General features: G+C 33.3%; 3 protein-coding genes across 3 annotated transcripts; all 3 read right to left on the bottom strand.

Annotated features, from left to right (window-relative positions):
* Positions 1-3,965: 3,965 nt before the first annotated feature.
* On the bottom strand, positions 3,966-7,115 carry LOC126710351 (amino acid transporter AVT1I-like). Its single transcript, XM_050410768.1, has 3 exons — positions 6,827-7,115; positions 4,727-5,334; positions 3,966-4,611 (listed from the first exon to the last, which is right to left on the bottom strand). Exons 1-3 carry the CDS (start codon positions 6,912-6,914, stop codon positions 4,096-4,098), a joined length of 1,212 nt encoding a protein of 403 aa, XP_050266725.1. The 5' UTR covers positions 6,915-7,115; the 3' UTR covers positions 3,966-4,095.
* Positions 7,116-11,114: 3,999 nt separating this feature from the next.
* Positions 11,115-11,798, bottom strand: LOC126708945 (putative invertase inhibitor). Its single transcript, XM_050408974.1, has one exon. The coding sequence runs from the start codon at positions 11,734-11,736 to the stop codon at positions 11,158-11,160; it is 579 nt and encodes a 192-aa protein (XP_050264931.1). The 5' UTR covers positions 11,737-11,798; the 3' UTR covers positions 11,115-11,157.
* Positions 11,799-19,278: 7,480 nt separating this feature from the next.
* On the bottom strand, positions 19,279-23,501 carry LOC126710548 (uncharacterized). Its single transcript, XM_050411071.1, has 8 exons — positions 23,163-23,501; positions 22,939-23,070; positions 21,903-22,243; positions 21,569-21,832; positions 21,178-21,493; positions 20,981-21,091; positions 20,834-20,882; positions 19,279-19,466 (listed from the first exon to the last, which is right to left on the bottom strand). The coding sequence occupies exons 1-8, from the start codon at positions 23,250-23,252 to the stop codon at positions 19,294-19,296; spliced, it is 1,476 nt and encodes a 491-aa protein (XP_050267028.1). The 5' UTR covers positions 23,253-23,501; the 3' UTR covers positions 19,279-19,293.
* Between the last annotated feature and the right edge of the window lie 601 nt (positions 23,502-24,102).

The following is a 24,102-nucleotide window of genomic DNA, read 5'->3' as shown; positions in this document are numbered from 1 at the left end:
CACCAATAGCAAAAAATCGGCATACGCTCATACTGAAAGGAAACCCATTATGGTTGAGGCCCTCCAATATTCACCATCCTTCCTCTGCACAATGGTTGAGTAATGTCAATATTAATTCTTACACGAATACACTTACCCCTGCAGTCCCCTGTAGCAGAAACATCAACGGCTTCAACTGTCCCTAGCGTCTTTCCTATAGCCTCAGTGTTCTCCCTTCGAATACACCTCAGTTGTAATCCATGGATTTGAACCCAAAAAGAGGCTCTGTCAAATTTAGCATCTTCAACGCTGGCCTCCACCCCAGGCTTGAAAAGCCCTATTAAATACTTGTCAAAAGTCCAAGGTCCTTGCATTAGAATACGGTTAACATCTGTTTCATGATCAAATAGCAGTAGAATTGTGTTTGCCCCAAGATCCCTGATCTCAAAGTTATCTCCTGATCTCCACATGCTCCTCAGTGTTCGAGTAATGGCGTCCATATTTGGTCGTCTCTTGGTAAAAAACTTTGCCACTAATACCTTGTTGTTGGTGTTATCAGTGTCTGGGGTTACCAAGTCCACGGTATGACTCTCTTTGCTGTTCAGAGACAAGTTGGCCCACCTACCAATGATGTCCTCCATAGTTGTGTAGAGAAAATTGTATGAAAATTCTACCCGTAGGAGAAAAGGTGGCCTACCTAAGGTAGGCAAAAAGTTTCACGGCACTAGGGTTTCTCGAGTAAATTAAGAATTTTATGAAATGCAGAAGGTACCTGTGAACATATCGCTTTGACGCCAATGGCAATGGAAAACTCTCATTCCAGTAGTTTGAATCCTCCCCAATCATGTACAGACAGAGTTATATAATTTTGTATATCGCACAGATTAGCGATTAGTTTATTTAAAACACTTATATAATCTTATGCATCGCACGGATTAGCAATTAGTTTATTTAAAACACGAAGCCAATAAGTCCAGTCAACAAACATAATGAATCCAAGGGTGGAACCAAGCTTGAAATGAATGGGCATGCGTAGGCTTAATAGTGAACGCAAACCACTCCCACTATTATGTCTTGATATAAAATTTTTGAAGAATATTAATTTAATAACTTTACCTATAATAAAGAGAATATTAATTTGATAAATTGGATTTAAATAATATTTCTAAATTGACTTGATGAAAAACACCATATACGGAGTTATGTAAAGAATAATCTGATTTTTTTTTTTTTTTTTTTTTTGTGTTATATTTGATAAGATAACATATATCAAAACATATTACAAACAATATATATATATATATATATATAATTGTTTTTTGAATTTAAAGACTTTTAATATATTTAAACTTGGTCCTAGAATTATTTTTTAGCTCCATTACATTGCCTATATGAATTTGCGTATATGGGTTCAATCATTTGGGTTTTAATTCTCATACATTTACTATTTCACTTTCTTTCTTTTTTTTACATTTATTTTTATGTATGTGTTAAAATACTGACATTTTTAAGATATAGATATTTCCATATCAATTGTAAATGTGTAAAAAATAATAGATATGAACTAGTGTAGCATTGTGCCAGTTTGTGCATCATATTTGTCTATAAAACTTGAATATGTTTCTAAAAAACAAAAAATAAAACTTGAAAAACTAGCGTCATTATTGCATATCAGGATTTGAGTGACAAACTGACAATATATTGATCACGTAGAGACTCATCCATGCCATTGGTTTTGCTGATGAATCTGTATATACGGTATAATGACGGCCATTACTATTGCTTAATTTCCACTAAACAAGCTCTGATATAAACTATTGCTCCTAAGCCCTAATCGAGGATGATCAAAGGCCCATACATGTGTTAAGCCAAGTTTGGCATTTGGGCCTGGATTGAGGATAGAGGGCATCATATTTCCATATCAATTGTAAATGTGTAAAAAATAATAGATATGAACTAGTGTAGCATTGTGCCAGTTTGTGCATCATATTTGTCTATAAAACTTGAATATGTTTCTAAAAAACAAAAAATAAAACTTGAAAAACTAGCGTCATTATTGCATATCAGGATTTGAGTGACAAACTGACAATATATTGATCACGTAGAGACTCATCCATGCCATTGGTTTTGCTGATGAATTTGTATATACGGTACAATGACGGCCATTACTATTGCTTAATTTCCACTAAACATGCTCTGATATAAACTATTGCTCCTAAGCCCTAATCGAGGATGATCAAAGGCCCATACATGTGTTAACCCAAGTTTGGCATTTGGGCCTGGATTGAGGATAGAGGGCATCAAGACCATGTGGAACTGGGCTAAAATTTAAGGTAAGAGGCCTAAAGGAAAAAGACTGGATGACCTGTCGTCCAAGAAGCTCGAGGAGCAAGTGCACCTTGGGAGAACCTTATTTGGTTCCTTGCACTAGAAAATGAAGCACTATGGAAGACATTAGAATCATGCAAGCAACGGAAAAGGGAAATATTTGGAAAGGTGACTATCACCTCCACATTCAATGATCTGTACCAACTAAGCTGGCCGCATTTATGAGGAAAAGACACTTGAACAGTAACTCAACAGCTCACAAATCTCTCCACTACCTCTAGAATGGTCTTGATGGAACAAGAATCCAGACAATCCTCCCTGAAACGTACAAATGGAGGACTAAGATGCAATGGGACAGACTATATAAAAAAAAAAAAGCATAATTAACTTTTGGTGAACACAAGTTAACACACACACACACACACAAAAGTATTAACTTTTAGTGAACAACTCCTCCTTGGACTTGCCCGAGGAAGATTTTTATGCTAAATTTGTGTCTCTTGCACTTATAATAATCGCACCAGCCCAATTATCTCAAGTCTGGAATTGCACTGCATTATAGTTGGCTCATAGAACTCATTCTCTTACAAATCTATTGTTTTGGGCTTGTTGTATTGGGTCACATTGCTCTAAGTGGGCCTGGGCCACAATCATAGTCCTTACAAAGAGCATAAGGTTGATTAGAGAAAGATAAGATTACACTTTTTATCCATGGAGTTTGGAATATTTTTCCATTTTAGTCTCTTAAAGATTTTTTTGACTTGTTTTATCAAATTTGATTTTATTTTCAAATGGATAGAGTTTGGTTCCAACCCACCAATGAAAAGATGACATTTGTATTCAACATGTTGCACATGACCAATTTAACCCAATTAACCAAGTGAGTTATATGTATTGTAAGAGAACACATGTCATCTTTCTATTAGTAGTTGGAGCCAAACATTTTTCCTTTTCAAATGCTCTTTCAGTGATTCCTTCTATACCCGTGACTAATATGACTGTTAAGAAAGAGGAAAAATAACTAAATGAGATTATGATATTGTTTTGTTGACACTTAATGGCTAGATCAGTCAAGGTGGAGATAGATAAAAGATTCATTTTGAAAACGGAATCAAACTTGGTAGATCAAAATGAAAATTCCTGAACTTAAGAGACCAAAATATAGATTAACCTCAAATAAAAAAACACAATTTGGCTATAACTCTTACTAAAAATTAACATGATAACATATTTTGAATATTTGATTGTTGAATTGCATGTTTTTTATATTCTTAACACACACGTTAGATTTCGTGTTAATCAAATGTTATTTACTATTCGATCCGCGAACTTATTTTTTTTATGCATAATTTTATACTACAAAACTTAAAATTTAAACAAATATTTGATTGATGATATAACCATTTATTTTAATTTTCTGAAAATTTTGCAAATATAAAAGATATAAGAATAAAATATAATTCAAAGATGAATTGTCGAAATTCACATTCAATAAAAAGATATTAAGTAGAGTTTTAACCATTTGACTACAAACTATTTTGTAGCCAAACCTTTTGTAGAATCTTTCAGATGGACAGTTTCCTGTGTCTTAGCAAGATTGGACACAATGAAAATATAGTTTATACATTTCAATAAGACAAGACAGTAAAAATATTACTACAAAGTAGAAATTCCAACAAGTGGCTGTTTGTCATCAGTACAGAAATATGAGGTTCTTTTTTCTCAAGTTACCTGCATCTAATCATTTGTCTCATTACATGTCCTAGCTTTTGAGAAAGAAATTAAATCCTAAAGTTTTTTTATTACATCTTTTAGAGAAAAGTATGTGCCTATAACCCCAATCGAAACGGCATTAATCATGATTACCACAATAATCAAAACTTCAAAACCCCACTTTTGATAACCTCCAGAAATCTTCAGGAAACATAAGCATGGAAGAATAATGGAAACGGTGATATTAAGAATTGCCCCAACAAGTGCCATTAGTGTCCCAAAAAATGGAAAAACCAGAGCAACAATGATTGTGCTAACCAGTAACAGTGTTCTTAAGAAGATGCAAATGAGCTTGCTATTGTAGTATCGAGGTAATCGACTTTCAATAGCATTTGCAATAGGCATAACTATTAGAGCATACTTGGCAAGTGGACCAACTAAAGTCGTGTATATTGCTATCTTTGAACTCACTTGGCTTGTGGGTAGGTTTAATGTCACTTGAGGCAGTACATCCTGGCCAAACATTAAGTAACCAAGGACTGCCATTAATATGTAGCTGAGAGTACTAAGACTGAAGCTGATGAACAAGACCTATAATGAATTCAACCATTAGTTAATTACATTTGTTTTGAATTGTATAATTGGCTAATCAAACTTTTTCTATTTGAAAATTGTAAAGATTTTAACCCACATATATATGAATTACCTTAGAAAATTGGCTTTTATCTTTCATAGAAGAGTATAAGGTTGGGAACACTGGATGAGCACCATAGCAAAAGGCATACAAGCTCATAGCAGTTGGAATTCCAGCCAATTCAAATAGCTTTCCTTTACTAGAGAACCCAACTCCATCAACAGCACCAACCCACAAAATGGAGGTGATGACAATAGCACACGACAAGATACCACCCGCTGATACAAATGAAAGCAACCGCAAGTCCTTTAACCACATTGTAGGTAAAATCACAAGCCCTGAACCTATTACAAAAATTTCTTTTCCTCCAATGTAAATTCCTGCTACTTCCATGCTAACATTTGGAAATAACTTGAACAAATGATCGCCTTCTAGTATTAAAATTCCTGTTGGGACTAGATAGAGCTCTAGATACGTGAAAATTGAAACAATAATTCTTCCTTTACGTCCAAAAGCATGATAGCCTATGTCAGGGTAGGTTTTAATTGATGGATTTGACTCCAAGCATCGTTGAAGTAGTAAGCCAGTATAGCATGTAGTAAATGCCATTGCAAGAAGAAGGCAGAGGCCAAACCATCCGGCTTGTGAAAGTGTATAAGGAATTGTTATTAGGCCAATCCCTGGAAATTTGAAACCATGTGAGTTATGTTGGAAAAAACTGATTTTGTATCTCATACAAAACCCATCGCAGAAACATCACAAGAATCTACTTTATTCATGATAGATAACATGTAACCTTGAATTCTAGAACAAAGAAAAGAAAACGTACCTTGGTGCAATAAAATTAAAAAACAAGACTTGAGAATACCTTCAATCTTCATCCCAATTCCACTTGGTGTCCAAGATGAGTGATCTCTAAATCAGTTCTTACGTACGTTAATTTTCCCTTTTGGAAAAGTGTATTTCTAAGATTCTATAGAGAAAAACTGTTTTCTCTTCCTTTTAATCATACATATGTTTTAACTACCTTGACAGTTACTTTATTTAATAACTTTTATTAAATAAATAACTAATTATCTAATTGGGTTATTTTTTGGGCCAACCCAATTGGACTTAACTGTGTAGCTTGAGATGGGACCAAATGGACTAATAAGGCTCTAGTTCCAATGGGCCTTAGACTTATCTGTCAACTCTTGACAAACTCAAAGTTACCATTAATTATATAACAAGTATCACTATGGAAATATAATTGCACTCTAGGCCTTATTAATAAATTATATCTCAAGACTCTAATATGATATCATTTGACCCCTCCATAAAATATCCATAGTGAACAAAGTCATAATAAACTGTCTTTTTATAAACTACTATTTTATTCCTTGAGTACCCAGTTTAATCTTTTAGTTATTCATATTTATGAAATCTAATTTCATAAATATAAACTTTAGTAACTCTTTACTAAAATTGCTAGCCCTAAATAACTAGTTCCCATTAAACTTATCTCAATGGGATATTTCGTATTTCTATAGAAAGAGATTATAGATTTCATCTTGAGAATATGTGTTCCCTCAACACTCGTGTGGTTACCCAGTATACTGAGATTTGGCAGTTAAATTAGATTTCACTCCTGATATATCAAAGTATCCTACATTTCATAATCAGGTTCACTATCCTCTCAGGATTGAGAGTCTATGAAATTAGAAGTCGTGAGATTAATTATTCAAGTGAAAGTTGTTAATTGATTAATTAATCTCACAGCGGTCCAGTTCAATATGTCTTACACACTTAAGACATATCAACACATCAATTAGAAGTCTCTACTTCCATGATCAAAACAAACTATTTTAGTTGATGAGTTATAGTCTTCATAAATAAAACGCCAAATTTTATCACCAACTACAAACTATATTTTGAGTTTATAAAGAACTTGTGATTTATATTTTCTGTAATTAAATCACATAAATCACATACAATACATTTTAAGGACTAGCTATGACAATGTCTCATTAGTTCATTTATAAATAGTCTCATATAATTAAAATAATTTAATTATTTATAACATGCCAATAAATTGGATTTTAGGGCACAAACCCTAACAAGTTATAAATATGTGTCGTGCATCAACAGGAAAATAGCTTTAGCCCTAAGAAAGAAAGAGAGAATAACAAGAACCTGTCAAAGCATTAATTCCGTTGAAGCAACTTCTTAGGAAGCTTGTTCCTCCAGTATTGATGGGTGCAAGTTCCAATTGCTCTGCCATGATTTGCTACGTGGCCCTTATGTTGCACCTGATAGTATGTGGTAAAAACTTAAAAACTATATCAGCACCCTTTTAGACTTTGTAAGAGTCTTACGAAAAAGTCTACTGAAAAAACTAAGGTTATAATAAAGCTTTGGCTTTGCTGGCTATACAATACAACTGCCTCCGATCCACACTTTTATAGAAAAATGTAAGGATTAAATTGTGACAACCCATTGTGTACTAGGGGATATTCATAATATACACAGAACTACACCTGATTTTACAGCATATAGTTATAATTAAATCAAAATATAAATATTCAAATCCGATTGGCAACCCAATCCTGTCTAAAGTTTACCCATTTAATCACTGAAAACAAAGAAAAGGGTGTTTTAAAGTAGAGCATATATAAAAGCCAATATAGTAATAGCACTACTAACGTTTATTTTAACACAATGCATGAAATGGTGGAGATCCACCTCTTTTTCCACCAAAGAACAAAGAAACTTTTCTAGATATCGTTTCCTCAAAATTATAGTGGGATTTCCGAAAATCTAGGCTTCATTTTTCAAAGCTTTCTTTACCTAAAGGAGTGCCCCACCTTAGTTATCGGCCTTTTAAGTGCTAAGAAAAGAAGAAAGAAAGTTGTCAATTATTTAGGTCAATCATGCACGAAGAAGCTTTTTGAATGGGAGTGCAAGGAAAGACCACACCTAAACGAGTGAAGTGATACATAGATTAGACAATGAATGAATAGCTCCAAGATGACAATTTGACCATTATAGAACACAATCATAAATCATGAATTAATGTCTTCTATGATAACATTGCAGCCTCAATCTGTAGGCAATGTGAAATGTACAAAGATTTCTACAAAAACTAATTACTAAGAGAATATTCACCACGTCACAAGTAACATATATATTAAACTTAACCTAGTAGCCCAGTCTGTTAATGACATAATGTACATTACCCATGAGTTAGGGTTTTTACTTCCAACCTAGCCCGATAAAAAAAAAAAAAATATATATATATATATATATATAGGATTTTACTAATGTGTGCCCTTAGAGCACACATAAATTTTCATTTTTGGAGAAAAATTTCTCGAGAATTGAAAAAGTAATGGCAGTTTTTTCAATTCCCAAGAAAATGTTTCCAAAAATAGAAAGTTTAATGTGTGCCTTAACCAGATCCATATATATATATATATATATATATATAGGGGCACCAAGTTAAATATGTCAATAATTTTTTAATACACGTGTAATTTATGTTTAGAAGGTGTTTTTAACTTACGTAAGCTTTGTTCGTGAAGGTCGCCCCTTAGTTGAAAGAGCATAAGTTCTAGAAGAGCAAGGAATCATAGTTTTGGTGGAGCAATAGTTGTTCCCAAGTAGTAGTGAATCTAGTGATTTTGGGTAGAATAGTAGTGTATCTTTGTATTATAACTTTATTTCCTCCATTTTGTGCATGTATGTGTGTTTATTTTTCAAAAAAAAATAAAAAATAGAAAATTAGTACTACTATAATTATCATAACATGTTATTGAAGAACGATATTTCTAATTCGAAGAGTTTGGTCTTTGGCTGAGATATCAGAGCACCAGATTCTTGGAATGCCAAGTTGGCTTAAGTCACCATACTGACCACAGATCCATGCAAGGGGTTATGGACATGTCAGGAAATTTATATTTTATAGAACTATAATAAACACACACATGTACACACACATATATATATATATATATATATATATTATATTGAGAGAAATTTATTGTACACATGTTCCACTGTTGTTCTTCTTTTGTTCCTTTCCTTTGTCCTATAGTATTAGCGGCTCTAAAACTCTATTTAGGTAGGAGGATGGAAAAATTTGGGGGATAGGAAGCGAGAAAAAAAAAAGTTTTCTACCATCTATGTTTAGATAATGTAAAATGTATATATATATTTTCTTTGTTTGGTTGAGGAAAAAATGAAATAATAGAAAAGATAGTTTATTTGGATTTACTATATGACTGTTTGGATTCAGCGTTTTCACGTTTGCGCGTTCACGTTTACGCATTTTCTCTTTTTTTTTTCTTTTTTTTTTTAAGACCAGCACCTGGTGCACTGTTCATGGGAACAGTGCACCAAGGCATATGAACAATAAAAAAGAGTGAACAGTAGCTGTAATATTTGACTTTTCAACCACTTTTCAGCATATTATTAAGTCCCGTTTTTCTTCTTTTTTTCTCCTCAACCAAAGAATGGAAACTCGTATTTTCTCTCCCAGTTTCTTTACCCTTTTCCCTTTTTCCTCTTTTCACCCCAACCAAACATAATGTAAAACTTGGTTTGGCTTTTTCCGTTGGTTCCAAACAGACTCAATGGTATTCTTTCCATTTTTTTCACTTTTGGGTTGGGCTCAATTTCCTTTGTGCTTGAAATGCATGAGTAGCTTAGTTCTTGGGTGGGCTATTTAATTCTTTGAGTGGCCCATTTTTGAATGATCACTTGGTTTAATCAAATGGTGCAATGGGGTCTAAACCCTATCTGTGCGATGGGAAACTTTGGGCCTTTTTGGGCCCATAACGTGAAACTATTAAAGTTTTTCTTTGGGACCCTTCAGCTCCAATTGAGTGCGGCAAGAACATTTGGGCTTTTATGCCCATCCGTATCGTGACAAGTTTTGGGTTATCGAGTCCAACTCGTGTGGTGATTTGGACCCAATATAGTGGAAAATGGATAAAAAGGGCCGAACCTGTGTAGGCTTTAAAGTCCTTTTTGGTCCTATAACATACTTGGCCTATGATTCTGCACTTTTATTATGGGATAAAAGTATAAAACTTAAATAAAGAAAATTTCTTGCACACTTTTTTTTTGACTGGATAAGTGTTTATGCAGGAGATAGAACTCCAGAGTTGTTAGGTCACTAGGAGACCGGGTACCACCTGAGCTAGAAGGCCCGGTTCTTGCACACTTGAAACTATGTTAGATTTATCAATTAAATTCAACATTTGGTTACATTGACAATAAAATCCGAACATGTTGTCTTTTCTAATGATAATTTAAATTTAATCCACCCAAGTTTTGAATTTAATTAGAAAATCTAATGTACTACACTCAAGGTATTGTTAATTTGTACATTTCTCTCTTTTGTTCTCAGTTGTATGCCAATATCCAGTTTCATCCTAAAAAAAAAAAAAATGTATTGTAATTGTGGGGGTAAAGTTTACCAGTCAACAGTAGGCCTTGGCACCCATGCAGGGCCCAATCATGACAAGAAGTGAGGACATGGCCAGAGGGCTTCCAGCCCAACCCTGTTGGGCCAGGCCAGGCCCGTTTAAGAGGCGTCCGAGGAGGAACATCTCCTCGGACGCATCAAATAGGACTCCAACACAAACCCTACACATAGTGGGAAATCGTCTCAAATCGAAGGAAATTGCTGGACGCACAGGGGGGCAACCACAACTGCCACATTAAATGCAAGGAAGCTACTTTTTCAGCCGCATTAATGTGGAGAGGACAGGAGAACAGTACTATCTTGGCCAGTGCAACTCACAGAAAAGGAGGATGATGTCTTATGGGACAGGCACTCAAGTAGAGGCCCAGATGATCAACAAGTGTAGGGCCATTATCATTCGAATGATGCTATATAAGAGAAGAAAACCCCCATGATCAGGGGATCGGAAGCCAGAGAGCAAAAAGTAAGGAAAAGAGAGAGGAAAAGAGAGAAGTTCTATAAGAAAAGTTCAAGTTGTTGTTTCATGAACTGCTATCCCAAGAAGCTTAATAAGACGTTCCCACGTTTACATGGTTGCATGGCTTACTGACAATTATGTGCACTCTGTCTTGACCTAGTTCTTCGACCCACTCTCTACAAATTCATTGTTGAGGGTCTTTTGGGCCAGAGTAGCCTGCTCACTGGGCCTGGGCCCCAAAATCCGCCCTTACAGTAATTTTGTTATACGTATAACAAAACTACATATTATATTTGAAGAAAATGTTAACTATGTAATCTTGATATTAAATGATGTTTTTTAATAGTGTTTATTGATGTCATAATTTCAATTGCTTTTTCGCGTGTATGTAAAAGTGTGTACATTAAACAAGTTTTTGCCATTGTCTTTTACATATTTCAATGAGAAAGTACTATTACTATGTGCAGAGCAAACACCAAGATCACATGGGTTAGGGAAGTTATGAAAGAATGGTTAATGTTAATTAACAACTGGACTAAATGTTCTAATTAAGTGGAAAAATTAATATAAATTCCCGAACTAAGAAGGAATAGCATGAGTTAGCAAGTGGATGATGCATAATGCAGTGTTACATAGTTGAATGAGATCGTGATTCTTCTTTGTCAATGGGGACACTTCACCTTTCTTCTCTGCAAATCCTTCCTCACATGTTGTTGCTGATTCCACAACCAAGCTCAACCACAACTTAGCATTGATATAATGCTCAGACAAAAAGGCTCCAACGGAGTCTACAATGGTCAAGACCGCACCCAAATACAGTTCCATGCAATCCTCTAAGCAGGCGAAGGCAAAAGGATCAAAAGACGTTGTGTTAGTCAACAACTCTTTTATGCTTGATACCGTGTTGGATGCATTTTGTAGAGCCAACTCCATTGCAACTAATGCTAGTCCTTGAAGATTCGTGGCGTGGCTGACTGGAACCGTTTGGAGTGAGGTTAAGCAAAAGTTGTAGTTAAACGATGCAGATTCATCTGCACATGTTTTGCAGGTTTGGTTGATTATATCAACACATACTGCACTAGTGTTGGAGCTTTTTCCATGAGGGATGACCAGAAAATTGAAGAGGCAGAAAGAGAGGAAGTAAGAAAAGTGCCTCATTTTTCACGTAATTGTTTGTTAATTGTCTAGTGGAGTGGCATGAAAAGCTATATGATGCATAATACCTGGCAAGCTGGGAGGTATTTATGAATTATGGGAAGCTTCCTAGATAGCTATAACTGTTTCTTTTCTTTTTTTTAATCATAATTTGATAATTAGGGAAGAAATAATTTAATTTTTAATATCTCTATTAGAAATATCAAGAGGTGTGTTAAATTACAAGACATTTGGCTATTACTTACAGGTTTTTTAAATACCAAAAAACATTTCCTTTTAGAATGTAATAATAAAAAGAAGGCTTAGTGTGCGTTTGACATCGGCTTAAAAAACAAGTTTTTTTTTTTTTTCTATTTAGTTTTTTTTTAGTACTATTTATGAGTTTTATTGTATTATTTCAAATATTTTTTAGATTTATCTATAGTACTTTTAACAAAAAAAAAAAAAATTCTAGTTTCAGCTAATTAAACTATTCCCAAACAGACACTTAGTGCTACTTCAAGCGCATTGTTGAGACTCACCACATATATAAAAATTAATAAACAGATAAATAGAAGAGGAGAACCATTGCCCGGATAACCATTATTAAAGGAAAACTATTTCTTCCTTTGTTGGATATTTTGTTGGTAGAAAATTATAGTTTCCGAATCAAATCCTTCACTCGGGAACAGGAAGGTGTACGGTACGATGGTTAGGTAGAAATGGCCTCATGATAAACGAAAATAGATATATTTTTCCCCTACTTTATAAAAATTCATGCACTACAATTCTGGTCATATTAGGATATTACAAATAACAAATACGGGGGTTTTGACATTTTGTACTGGATATATATAAATAGCTAGGTCTTGTAAATGGAAATGAAGCTTCCTAGAAAGTCGCCTTTGAGGTGTCAAAACAACAACAACAAAAATAAAAATATTATTAATAACAATTAGTTAAGAGTTGAAGCCGTCCTCCTCATAAGTCATAATTTTGTGTAGTATATTGGACTTTTCCATTAAAAATGTTCAATTATTTATATATATTACATATGCTGATGCAAATAGTGGAAAACATATAAAATCCTTTGGTTATGGCAGTGGCATGGACTGTGTTAGAATGCTTATCCTGTACTTTTGCTTTTGCCAAGAAAATGAGGAAAAAAAAAACTGAAAGTGCAAATTTAATATTTAAATTTTGATGTATTATATGTTAGAAATAGAAATGCAAAAAAAAAAACTGAAAGTGCAAATTTAATATTTAAATTTTGATGTATTATATGTTAGAAATAGAAATGCAAAGAGAAACGAATTTCAGTTAACTAAATTGGTAAAAAAATTTATCATCAAATAGAATATTTAAGATTCAAGCTCTATTTAAATCATAAATAGAGGGTAGTGGACGCGCAGCAAGCATGTGCCTTTGTACAAGACCTCACGGTTCAACTAAGTCCACTCTTGGAGTGACAAGGCTTAATAGCCCCAAAAAATTGTGCCATAAATAATGCCTATATTTGTTGGATGTTTTGTTGGTATGGGACCGTATATAACTGTAGTATATATGGATTTATCTAGACTTTCCTGTTTGTAACTGGAGGAAGCTACCTAGAAGTTTACCATTGGAAGTTTTCATTGAGTAAAGCACCACAGAGGAAATCATTGATGGATCACAATAAGGCAGGTAGCAATTATCATAGTTGGATCTATCTTCAAAGTTCCGCTGTATTGTAATTTTCCCACTATGCTCAAGGTCGGCAACGGGTAGGACTAGACATGGCAATACGGTCAGAATCTTCTGACCCGAACCGAAAAATATCTGACTCGAACCCGATTTTTTTTATTCAAAGTAAAAACAGTTTGACTCGTGACCCGACCCAACTCAGATAACCCATGACCCGACCCGTTAAAAAAATTCGCTAAAAAATATATTTAAACTACGTCATGATACTAAGTGAATAAAACACAAAGTATCAAAACTAATAGTCAATATATTATAGATATAAAGTTATAAACAAGTCAAGACATGACATGAGAGAATGATTATTTGAGGTTTTTTTTTTTTTTTTTTTTTTTTCGTTGAAGACTATTTCATCACAACCAATAAGAGCTCACAAATCACGGATATGAGTGACATAAGAGACAAGACAACACAAGGCTCAAGGTTGTCAAGACAACCATTAAAAAAAAAATGTAAATGCACTTTTAATCCTTACATTTTGACTTTTTTCTATTTTAGTCCTTACATTTTATTTTTACCACTTTTAGTCCCTAAACCAATTAACGCAAGACATTTAAGTCCTTGAAGCACCATTCCGTCAATTAAAAAAATCATTATTTTACATGACATGTCAGCATTTAAATTTTTTTTAAACAAAGCCATGTCAGAAAATTTATATAAAAAAAGAAATTAATTTTTTTTTTAAAAACCTTAAATCTAATTTAATTAAAAAAAATATTACTTATCATTATTAATTTTCATAAGACTATTACAACTTGTTCTTCGTGTTCTTCCCAATCAAACCCTGTAACCAATAACTCAAACCCATATCACAGCAACACAAATGAAAAAAAAAAGAAACGGAGATCAAACACAAACACAGACCCAGATCACAAATAGAGATCAAACGCAAACGAAACCTAGATCACAACCCAAACCAAAATCATCAGCGAACCCAACCATCGATCCAAAAAACAAGCCACAAAAAACAAGTTACCCCCCCCCCCCCCAACCGAATCTTAAATGTCATTTCCCATTTTCCATAATCACCAGAAAAGGCGTCATCACTAAGATTAGAGAGAGTTTGGGTCAGATTAGAGTTTGGCAGATCGACGAATGAATGAGTTCGACGGCGGCGACCTCATCACTGAGATTTGAGAGAGTTTGGGTCAGATTGGAGTTTGGCAAATCGGCGGAGATGAGATTTTGAGAGAGATTGGGCCTGAGAGAGATTTCGTCGAGGGTGAAGAGAGAAAGAGAGAATTAGAGATAGAGAGAGTTTAGAGTTTAGGTATGATCACTGATGAGGTTAAAAGAAAAAGAAAAAGAATTAAGGTTAATGAAAAAGAATAAGAATTAAAAGGATAATTTAAAAAAAAAAAATTTTAATTGATCCGTCAGCCACGTCAGCTTTCCCGTTAGTTTGGTGACGAAATGGTGTTTCAAATACTCAAATGTCCTGCGTTAATTGGTTTAGGAACTAAAAGTGGTAAAAATAAAATGTAAGGACTAAAATGGAAAAAAGTCAAAATGTAAGGACTAAAAATGCATTTACGCAAAAAAAAAAAAAAAAAAAAAAAAAAAAAAAAAAAAAAACTCATTCAATAGAATCAATTAATACCAGCTATAGATGGTGATAAGTTTTGTCCAGGGTCAAAAAATGGTAATAAATTACAAGGATTAGCTCCTTCCTTTTGAGGAGATGCTTTAAATGTTTTGTTGACTTGGCTTAGGTGGGTGCATGGTATTCATGCACTATGCCAAGCTTTTATAGTATAGACAATTAGCTAATTTTATATTTTTTTTTCTAAATAAAAAAAAATAAAAAAATAAAAAAAGCTAACTTTGGATTTACTTCGGTATAATAATTGCAAGCATAATTGTCAAAACGTGAATTATGTTGTGAATCGAATTTTTAGTTTTTTTTTTGTATAGTATATAATAAGAATCACAAACTCTTAATAAAAACTAGCGTCATCATACGCGCTCTGTACGTGCGATGAGCCTTTTTTTTTTTTTTTTTTGAGTTAAAGTAATTTTTCAATTCGAATTTATCTATTGTTAGTGAATTTACACATGAAGAAATTTTTAAGAAACTAAAATTTAGAATTTGAAATGGAGTAAACTGCTAGTTTAGTGTTTGTAACTTTTTAGGAAAAAATGCATCAAACGTATGTGAGATATATTTATAGAAAGTGTGCTAATTTTTAGGAAAAAAAAGTTTCTCTAGTAGTTTTTTTTGTTTTTGAATTTTGTTGAATAACAATTTTAACCCCTTTTTTATTTTTTAGGAATAAGGATTATCTAATTAGATTAGGAGTATTTTTGACATTTTTGAAGCCATAACTAACTATTTGAATCGTCTTAATATATAGAGATTATTAAAAAAAAAAAAAAAAAAAAACTATAGGTATACATATCCAAAGGGTATATTCATTATAAATTTTGAATATATTCAACTAATGACTAATTTATTCATCACTTATATAATAATATTTAACTAGCTAACTAAATAAATTAAATTAGCATGTGTTTATAAGTTATAACATACACATTCAAATTGACTAAACTTAGTGGTTAGCTCAATTGGTAAAATCTATGATAGTTGAATAAGTGTTTTGGGTTTCTTAGAAGCCAATGAATAGTGGCCATTACGAATTACAAAGAATTTCTCCTTTGCTCACAATCTATCACCCCCAAAAGATCCAAATCTTAATAATAAAATAAAAGAATTTCATGCTTCAAAAAACCATAAAAACATCCAAAAGAAAGAATATTAACAAGTTGTTACTTTGCTGGTTTACTTGTTTTGTTTGTTTTAAGATCTATCTTTTTTTGAAGATGTAAACTTATAATTATATGCATTTTGACAATAAACTATTAACATTGAAAACTTTTTCCATAATGAATTTATGACTATAAATAATTTTTGTCATGCTTAAAACTGTCAGAATTAGAAAAATATTAACAAGTGGCATTAAGTGCAATTCATTTGCTTAATTGATTTTATTCATTCTCTCTAAACAGGTTTTCATTGATTTGTTTTTGTAATTAAAAAAAAAAAAAAACTTGTTTGAAAAATACGGGTCAACTTGACCCGACTCGTAACCCGATTGACCCGCCCGCTTTGCCACGTCTGTAAGACTAGTCGAGCCTGTTTATACTCAACCCATGGGCATAACCTATTCATAGGTCAACGAGTTGAGTCAATGAAGATTATGTACATTTTGTCTTTAACAAGTTGGGCTTAATGGGCTACTTATGAGAGCGTTTTGTTTTGGGTTTTTTTTTTTTTTTTTTGGGTAATAGGGAATATATAACAGAAGCAGAACTACCCAACCAAGGGCCAATATTAGTATATAGTCTATTACATCTAAGACCAATAAGGTCATATAATAAAAGAGATCAGGACAACTCCATAGGTAGAGTGTCTAAAATGACAAAAGACTGCTGGAGATGAACTGTCATTCTTGCAAGCTAATCGGCACAGGCATTTGCTTCTCTAAAGTAATGCTTCAGCTTCCACCTGGGAATTTGGTTCATTAAGTTCTTGTAGTCATCAACCAAAGGGGGCATAAACAGCAATAGAGGCAATGTTGCTGTTCAGGAGGTCCACCACTGATTTAGCATCAAGTTCTATCTATGAGAGCTTTCAGTACTTATAAAATTTAATAAAAAATTATAATTATATTATATCCTAGAACACAAAGTATCAAACTGAAGTATATTAACTAGAAAAAACCCATTCCTTCTCCCAAAAAAAAAAAAAAAAAAAAAAAAAACCTAGAAAAACCCATTGATTAACTATCAAATTATTTTTAACCGTTGTGGAGCCAACTGTAAAAGAATTCAGAAGGTTTTTCGACTGGTCAAAGTCTATTTATTTTATTTTTATTAAAGTTTTAATGATTTATTCTTTTTTTTAATAATAAAAAATGTCCAACGTTTTTTTTTAATTATATTAAAATTATTAGGCTACTAGCAAAATATTTATTTAGTAACAATAATTTAACACAACCTTCAACACCCCATTGCCGATTGAATATGGAGGACCTTCAACACCACATACTCGAGAGCTTAATTTGGACGATCTTGGGGAGATGCATGTGGTTTGGTTGTGTGGCTTCATTTACCGTATGTTTGGGTGTGACTTCATTTGTTGTGAGCTGGATTTCATTTTCTAATTATTTAGAGTCTATTTGGTACATGTGTTTAAATATTTGTTTTCAGTTTTTAAATAACAATACATATATTTCTATATACTTTTTCATCCATACGTATTTCAAAAAATACAAACAACGTTATTAAAACAATATTATCAAACAGACCCTTAATTTTATTCTAACTGGGTCCTGAGAAACCGAAGGAAAGTCAAAATTTTGTTACTTACCTTTGCAATTTGGGATTGCTATGTTTGGTTTGATTTTACATTTTATGTGGGCATTTCTTTGATTTTATGATTTTTTTTCTTCTTCTTGTGGCTGGTGCGCCATTGATGGAGCTTGAATTAGTGTTTTCTTATAGAATTTTAGATTCTATTTTTGTTTAAGGGTAAAATACAGTTAACATCCCTAAGGTTTGAGTTAATGACAATCAGGTCCATGACTTTTCAAACTAACAAACTTAGTCCCTAATCACTGTGAGAGAGATGAGAAAAATGAGTAACGTTTTAGGGTCCTAGTTGGGTTTAAAGATTAAGTTAGTCAGTTTTGAAAAGTCTTAAACCTAGTTTGCATTAGCACAAACCTCAAGGGTTTTAATTTTTTTTTAGACTTTGTTTAAAATAAAATTTAATAATTTATAGTATTAAAAAAAATTGGCAACAAATGTGAAATTTATGGACCAAAATGATGAAAATGAAACTTAGAGGACAAAAATGACAATTTACTAAACTTGAAGAGTGTGATTTATATTTTTACATAAAATGAATAATTGTGATACCCAAAATTTTGTATATTGAATTAGATTGGTGAAAGTTTAGGTTGAGTGACTCAGTCTGAGTCTCACATTAAATGATTACAAGGTCAAACTATGCTATATTAGATTATAAGAAACCCTACTTGTAACTTGGCAATTCTTTTTAGAGTAAATGTGGTTAACGTTTATAATAAGCCCAAATGCCTAAGATATTCTAATAGAAACATTTCTTACATTTAAGTCATGGTGACCATGTCAAAAAATTCTGGCTCCACAACCCACCAGGCCCACCAATTAAATGAATTTCACTTATTTTCTTGTTATGAACTAAATCATGAAAATTTTCATCAATTTTTACATTTAGTCTTTTTTTAGTTTATTTGCTAATGTACAACTTTTTAAATCTAGCATGCCACAGACCAAATAAAACCATTGATGAGGAATTGAGGATTGACCCACCTCTATCACATCTCTATAAAGGCCCATTAGTCGCCGCATAGAGTCCATTCTCATCCCAAATAAAGAAGGGAGCCCAAGAACCCTACGTCGGGCCCAACTTCATAACAAACAGGAATGGCGAATAAATATCCACCCCAAATGAACAAGGGGTGGGTACACTACATAGTACAAAACTTATATATAGTACTTTAAGTATTGTTCTTTATGTTCACTTCTTAAAATTCTGTTATATGTTTATTTAACTAAAAAATACACTTTTATTTATGTGAAAAATTTTTATTTTTTTAATTAAGTAGTCACGTGGCAGAATTTTAATAGAAGAACCTAAAGAATAGCACTTAAGTACTGTACCTAAGTCTTGCCCTACTAGATATTTATCACAAGCATTTTGTTGAATATGTCACGAGAAAAGTGTGGAAATAGGGTTTTTTTTTTTTTTTTTTTTTTTTAGTTGATAAGATAGTGTGGAAATTGTTGGAAGTTCATTTATACACACAGTCTTCTATATCCAAAAGAAAAACCCTTGCATAGCACGTCTATATGTATATACAAGTTCAAAAGTTGTTTCTGTACACAGTCCCTTAACAAGCCAGCAGAAAAATCAGCTCTTCCGTACCCTTGAAGAGTAACACATTGATCACTTGCAAATTTACTACTATCTGAAACAAAGGAAAAACTATTAGAAATACATTTCTAATTCATCTTTTACCAAAGCATAAAAGACTATAAATTATAAATTAAATCAATATTGAACGAACTTCAGGTGGTTGTACCAAAATAATACATAGTCATACATGCCTTAATTACCAGAACTGGGCTATCTTTTGCTCATAAGGAAGTTCTGTCCCAGACTTCTAGCAACAAATTCATCCAGTTCGTTCTTATATATGGTTTTCTAAGGAAAATTATAAAATATAGAACCTCCTTGAAGGTCTCCCAATCATTCGTAGTGCATTTACTACAGGTCAAGAATTAAAGAATGTTATAGAAGTATCCATGACTTGTTCTTCTTCTTGATAGGAAAAACATGCATACTTTCGTGTTGGTTAACAATTTATCAAAAATAGTTTCAAGAATGTGTTAGCAAATAGATCATATGCTATGAAATGGTTTTATTTGACATTTTGTAGATTTTTACTTTTGCTGTCACATAAATTAGAAGCCATTATTATTATTACTACTACTATGCATGTCACTTAAAAAGTTAAAACTATTTCAAATAGAACTCATTATTTATATTAGAATATAAAGAAATAAAAAAACACTCATCATTAAACAAATTCATATTAAATTACGTTTTATCTTTTTGTAATTTATTGCATCTTTTCTTTATAAATATATAGTCTTTTTTCTTTTTCTTTTTTTTGTTACACGCTAGTCAAAACCAATTAGAAATTTAGAACTCATTGTTTTTATTAGAAAATCATCACTAAAAATAAATTATGGTTAAATTACATTTGATTTTGCATATAGTTTAAGTTGGTTTTTTTTATCAGAACTCAGTATTAATAAGAATAAAACAACTCATTACTAAACAAATTCATTGTCACACCACCTGTGTCTTCTACAACGTAGTAATGTTTGCTTGTAATAGCATAGCGTGGGTGGGCAGTTCTAGTCTATAGGGTATCAAGAGGGCGTCCTGAGAACTAAATTCAGAGGATTCAAACTCAAGACATTATCCTCATTCAAACCACATTGGAGTAAGTCTTTGTCACTGAAGTCTGGACCACTCACCTCATTAACAATATACCTTGCATCTTTTTAACAATTCTCTTGTTTGGCTTTTCTATTTATGGATATTCACACACACACAAATATATATATATATATATAGATCAAAGTACATATTAGCGACTAGTATATTCTACAACTGCTAGTATAATGTAGTATTCCAGGGTTGATTGATATGTTGAGAAGTAGACTAAAAGTTAAGATTTGCATCCCCTGGTAACTGTATTCTGAAAAATAAATGAAAGAACTTGTAATGGTAATAATCAAAGGAATGGTACATTAAGAACCAAACCTCTCATATCCATTTGTGAGAAACAGCCCAATGATTTCACTTGAGAACCCTGCAAAAAGATCATAATACAAGTGAGCCACATAGTTGACAAGCCAGAAGAAAAAAAAATCTAGTAAACTGAGTTTGATCATACGCATCGTGAACAACCATAAGATGGCCATGGTCAAGAAGGATTTCATGTAAAATGGGCATGAACTGAGGCCAGTATCCATTAAGCTCTTCCTCGACTTCCTTTGCAGTCAATTTCTTACTCCCTGGCTATCTCACCAATGAAAACATTCTTAAAATAAAAAAAGTTTACTTCTTTTGCTGAATTTTGTTCGTAAAAGTTTTTATGAACTTACATCTCGATTAAAATTATTGTCCTTAAGGTGCACCACAACATTTCTGCAAAACCTCATATAAGATATGGCAGACTGCTTATATTGAAAATTTTTCCTTTGTTTGCTAGACAAATTTCGCAGGGTCTTATAACGATTAAGCACCATATGAAATGTCTTGACATTGTGCTTCCATTTACATTTACCAAGCTTTTTATTTAGCGCCAACACAAAGGACTTTTTTGACTTCCCAAAATACAAGATTGTATGAGCAATCACCCTGTAGCTCAATCTTTGTAAAGGGGATAGAAAAATTGGATGATTTTCGATATTGAGCAACCTGAACCATAATGACAAGTATAAGTGAGATATTTTAAAGTCAATGTGTGTGTGTGTGTAAAGTTTACTTGCATACCGGCTGGGCTTTTCTGTTGAAATGTAGGTAACAAACAACTCAAGTTCTGTTGGAATGACATGTTGCTTGGTTCCAAAGGATCTTCTAATAATGGTGGCCAAGTGCAAATAATCTGAATAATCATCTAGACTAGTCTTAGAAATATCATTTACCATTCCCATAACCTTCGCCCGACCATTCACGATCACAATATTTGTCTCACTTAAATTGCCATGACATCTCTTTTTTACATGATGAAGATAACCAATGCCCCTTAAAACATCCCTATCACATAATCAAGAAACAAGTGACAATCTGAGTTTTAATGAAGACAAAGGAATTAAATATATATTACCTAAGAATTTGAAGAAATTCTGGATTCAGATTTTTGCCTTGTTGATCAGAGAGTGCATTCTCTTGTAACCATTGTTTGAAATTGTGTTCATAGTGCTCCATTACATAGCAAACTTGGTTACAGTTCTGATTGAAGCAACAAATATTCTTCAAAACAAACTCATTAGAGCATGCAACTGCCAAATTGTACGATTCTCTACTTAATGCATCACCTCTGGGTGCAGCATTATATATGACATGGCCTATGTTCTCTACATTGACTTGATACACCCCATCATTGATTCTTTTTACCAAATCACGTTTCCGCTTTGGAGGAACCAATAATCCTTTGATGCCAGAATTCTGAATTGTGAATTATGGGTTAAGTAACTAAACAGTTAAAAAAGAGCTACTATACCTTTATATGGTAATGATGGATTAGAATTGTAATATGCATTAATGGATTGATGAAGAAAGTGTCAAATGTTAAAAACTTGAAATTAAGGCTTAAACTACTACCTGCTCTTATCCTTGATCAATTACAGTTTGTTCCAAAAGTTTAAGCAGCTAAGAATGGTGAATTTAATCATTTAACCATTATTCTAACAAAATTGAAATTATATATATAATTGGAATATGTAGTATCCACATAGGAGGGTTCTCATTAGTGAACTAAGCCTAGCTCTCCCAGTTGATATGGGACTGTGATGAAAGAACATAGTATTCAAAGAAATTCGAATCACCTGTATTAAAACCAACAATTAAGCAATCAAGTAAAAATCATAGTTAATACTATAAATTATTTGAGTTGGTTAAATCCTCTATGGGAAATCAAGAAGAAGCATGTCATCACAACATAAAATTATTCAATTTACATCATTAATTCGTTACAATTTACTACCGTGTAAGGAGAACCGTCACCAACAGAAACATTGGGGTGAAAAAGAATCAAAAGATGAATGGCCAATCAAGAGTTAGATAACATAATGCAAGTGAAATCTGATTATGTATTACCTATCATACTGCTCAAATAATCTGAAAAAGATTAGTGCACTCACAAATCTATGACATAATTCACTGCTTAAATCACGAAAAACATCCATCCGTGACTGGAGAACATCCTTCAGAAGCACACTTGCAAGAGCAACCGCACACCAACATAGAATCTTATGGAGTTTCTCATTTAGAACCTACACAGTTCATCATTACATAAGCATTACAAAAAATGCAAGCACAACCATTCACATGTACACACTCACAGAGAAAGATAAAGACAGTATACATCAATATCAGAGTAAACATAAACGAAAGTGCAGATCAGTGTCAGAGACACCAGAACATTTACTGCCCCTGCCTCCTTGTCACCCCGCATTCTCTCTCAGCTTCTTTTCTTCTAATGTCAAGTCCGAGAAAAGCCTCTCAGCTTCAAGAAAAAACTCTGCAAGCTTAAACCAAATGGTCAAGAGAAGTAGTTTTCTCTCATTTGCTGTGTGTCTAAGGAAAGGAGTCCAACTCTGAGCTTGGTTCTCAGTGTCAGTGTGGGAGGTGCTGTTAGCTTTGTACCTCATTTTGTTTATTAAAGCAGAATATTTTGTCCTCTCACATACTCAAATATTCAATGAAGTCCATTGGGCATTGAATCCTTTGAGCCACCGCTTGGGTCCACACTCACCCAACTTACATGAGAGCATGAGCATGAAATATATTGAACGAAATTGGAAAATAGGCCTAATTTCCCAACTATCTAGTTAATAGGTCCGGTTTTGAAACAAATTGGGTCAGTAACATCTCGACTTTCTGACAGTCGATTTTAGGCCTTGTAAATCGACTCTCACAGAGTCGGTTTTGGTTGTCCGTGACATCTGATGTGGCAAAATTGCCAGGTGGCAGCCATCTAAAAATCGACCATCAGAGAGTCGATTTCCATGTTGGTGTCACGTGCCATTGACGTGGACTGACGTGGAGCACGACCTGGAAACCGAGTGTGTGAAGGTCGATTTCTAATAGGATATTTTTGAATTTAAGGCTCTCTTTCAGTCGTCCACCCACTCACTCTCCCTCATCAGTCAAACGCCTCTACAGACTCTCGCTCACCCTCACTCACCCTCTCCTTCTCTCACTCTCTCAGCGTCACCGTCACCGTCGCCGACGCCAGCCCAACCCACTCACCCACCCACTCACTCTCCCTCATCAGTCAAACGCCTCACTCACCCTCTCAGCAA

This window comes from Quercus robur, chromosome 12 (assembly GCF_932294415.1).
Source record: "Quercus robur chromosome 12, dhQueRobu3.1, whole genome shotgun sequence".
Taxonomy (NCBI): domain Eukaryota; kingdom Viridiplantae; phylum Streptophyta; class Magnoliopsida; order Fagales; family Fagaceae; genus Quercus; species Quercus robur.
The sequence above is the reverse complement of the archived record's forward strand: the minus strand, read 5'-3'. Positions and strand labels throughout refer to the sequence as shown.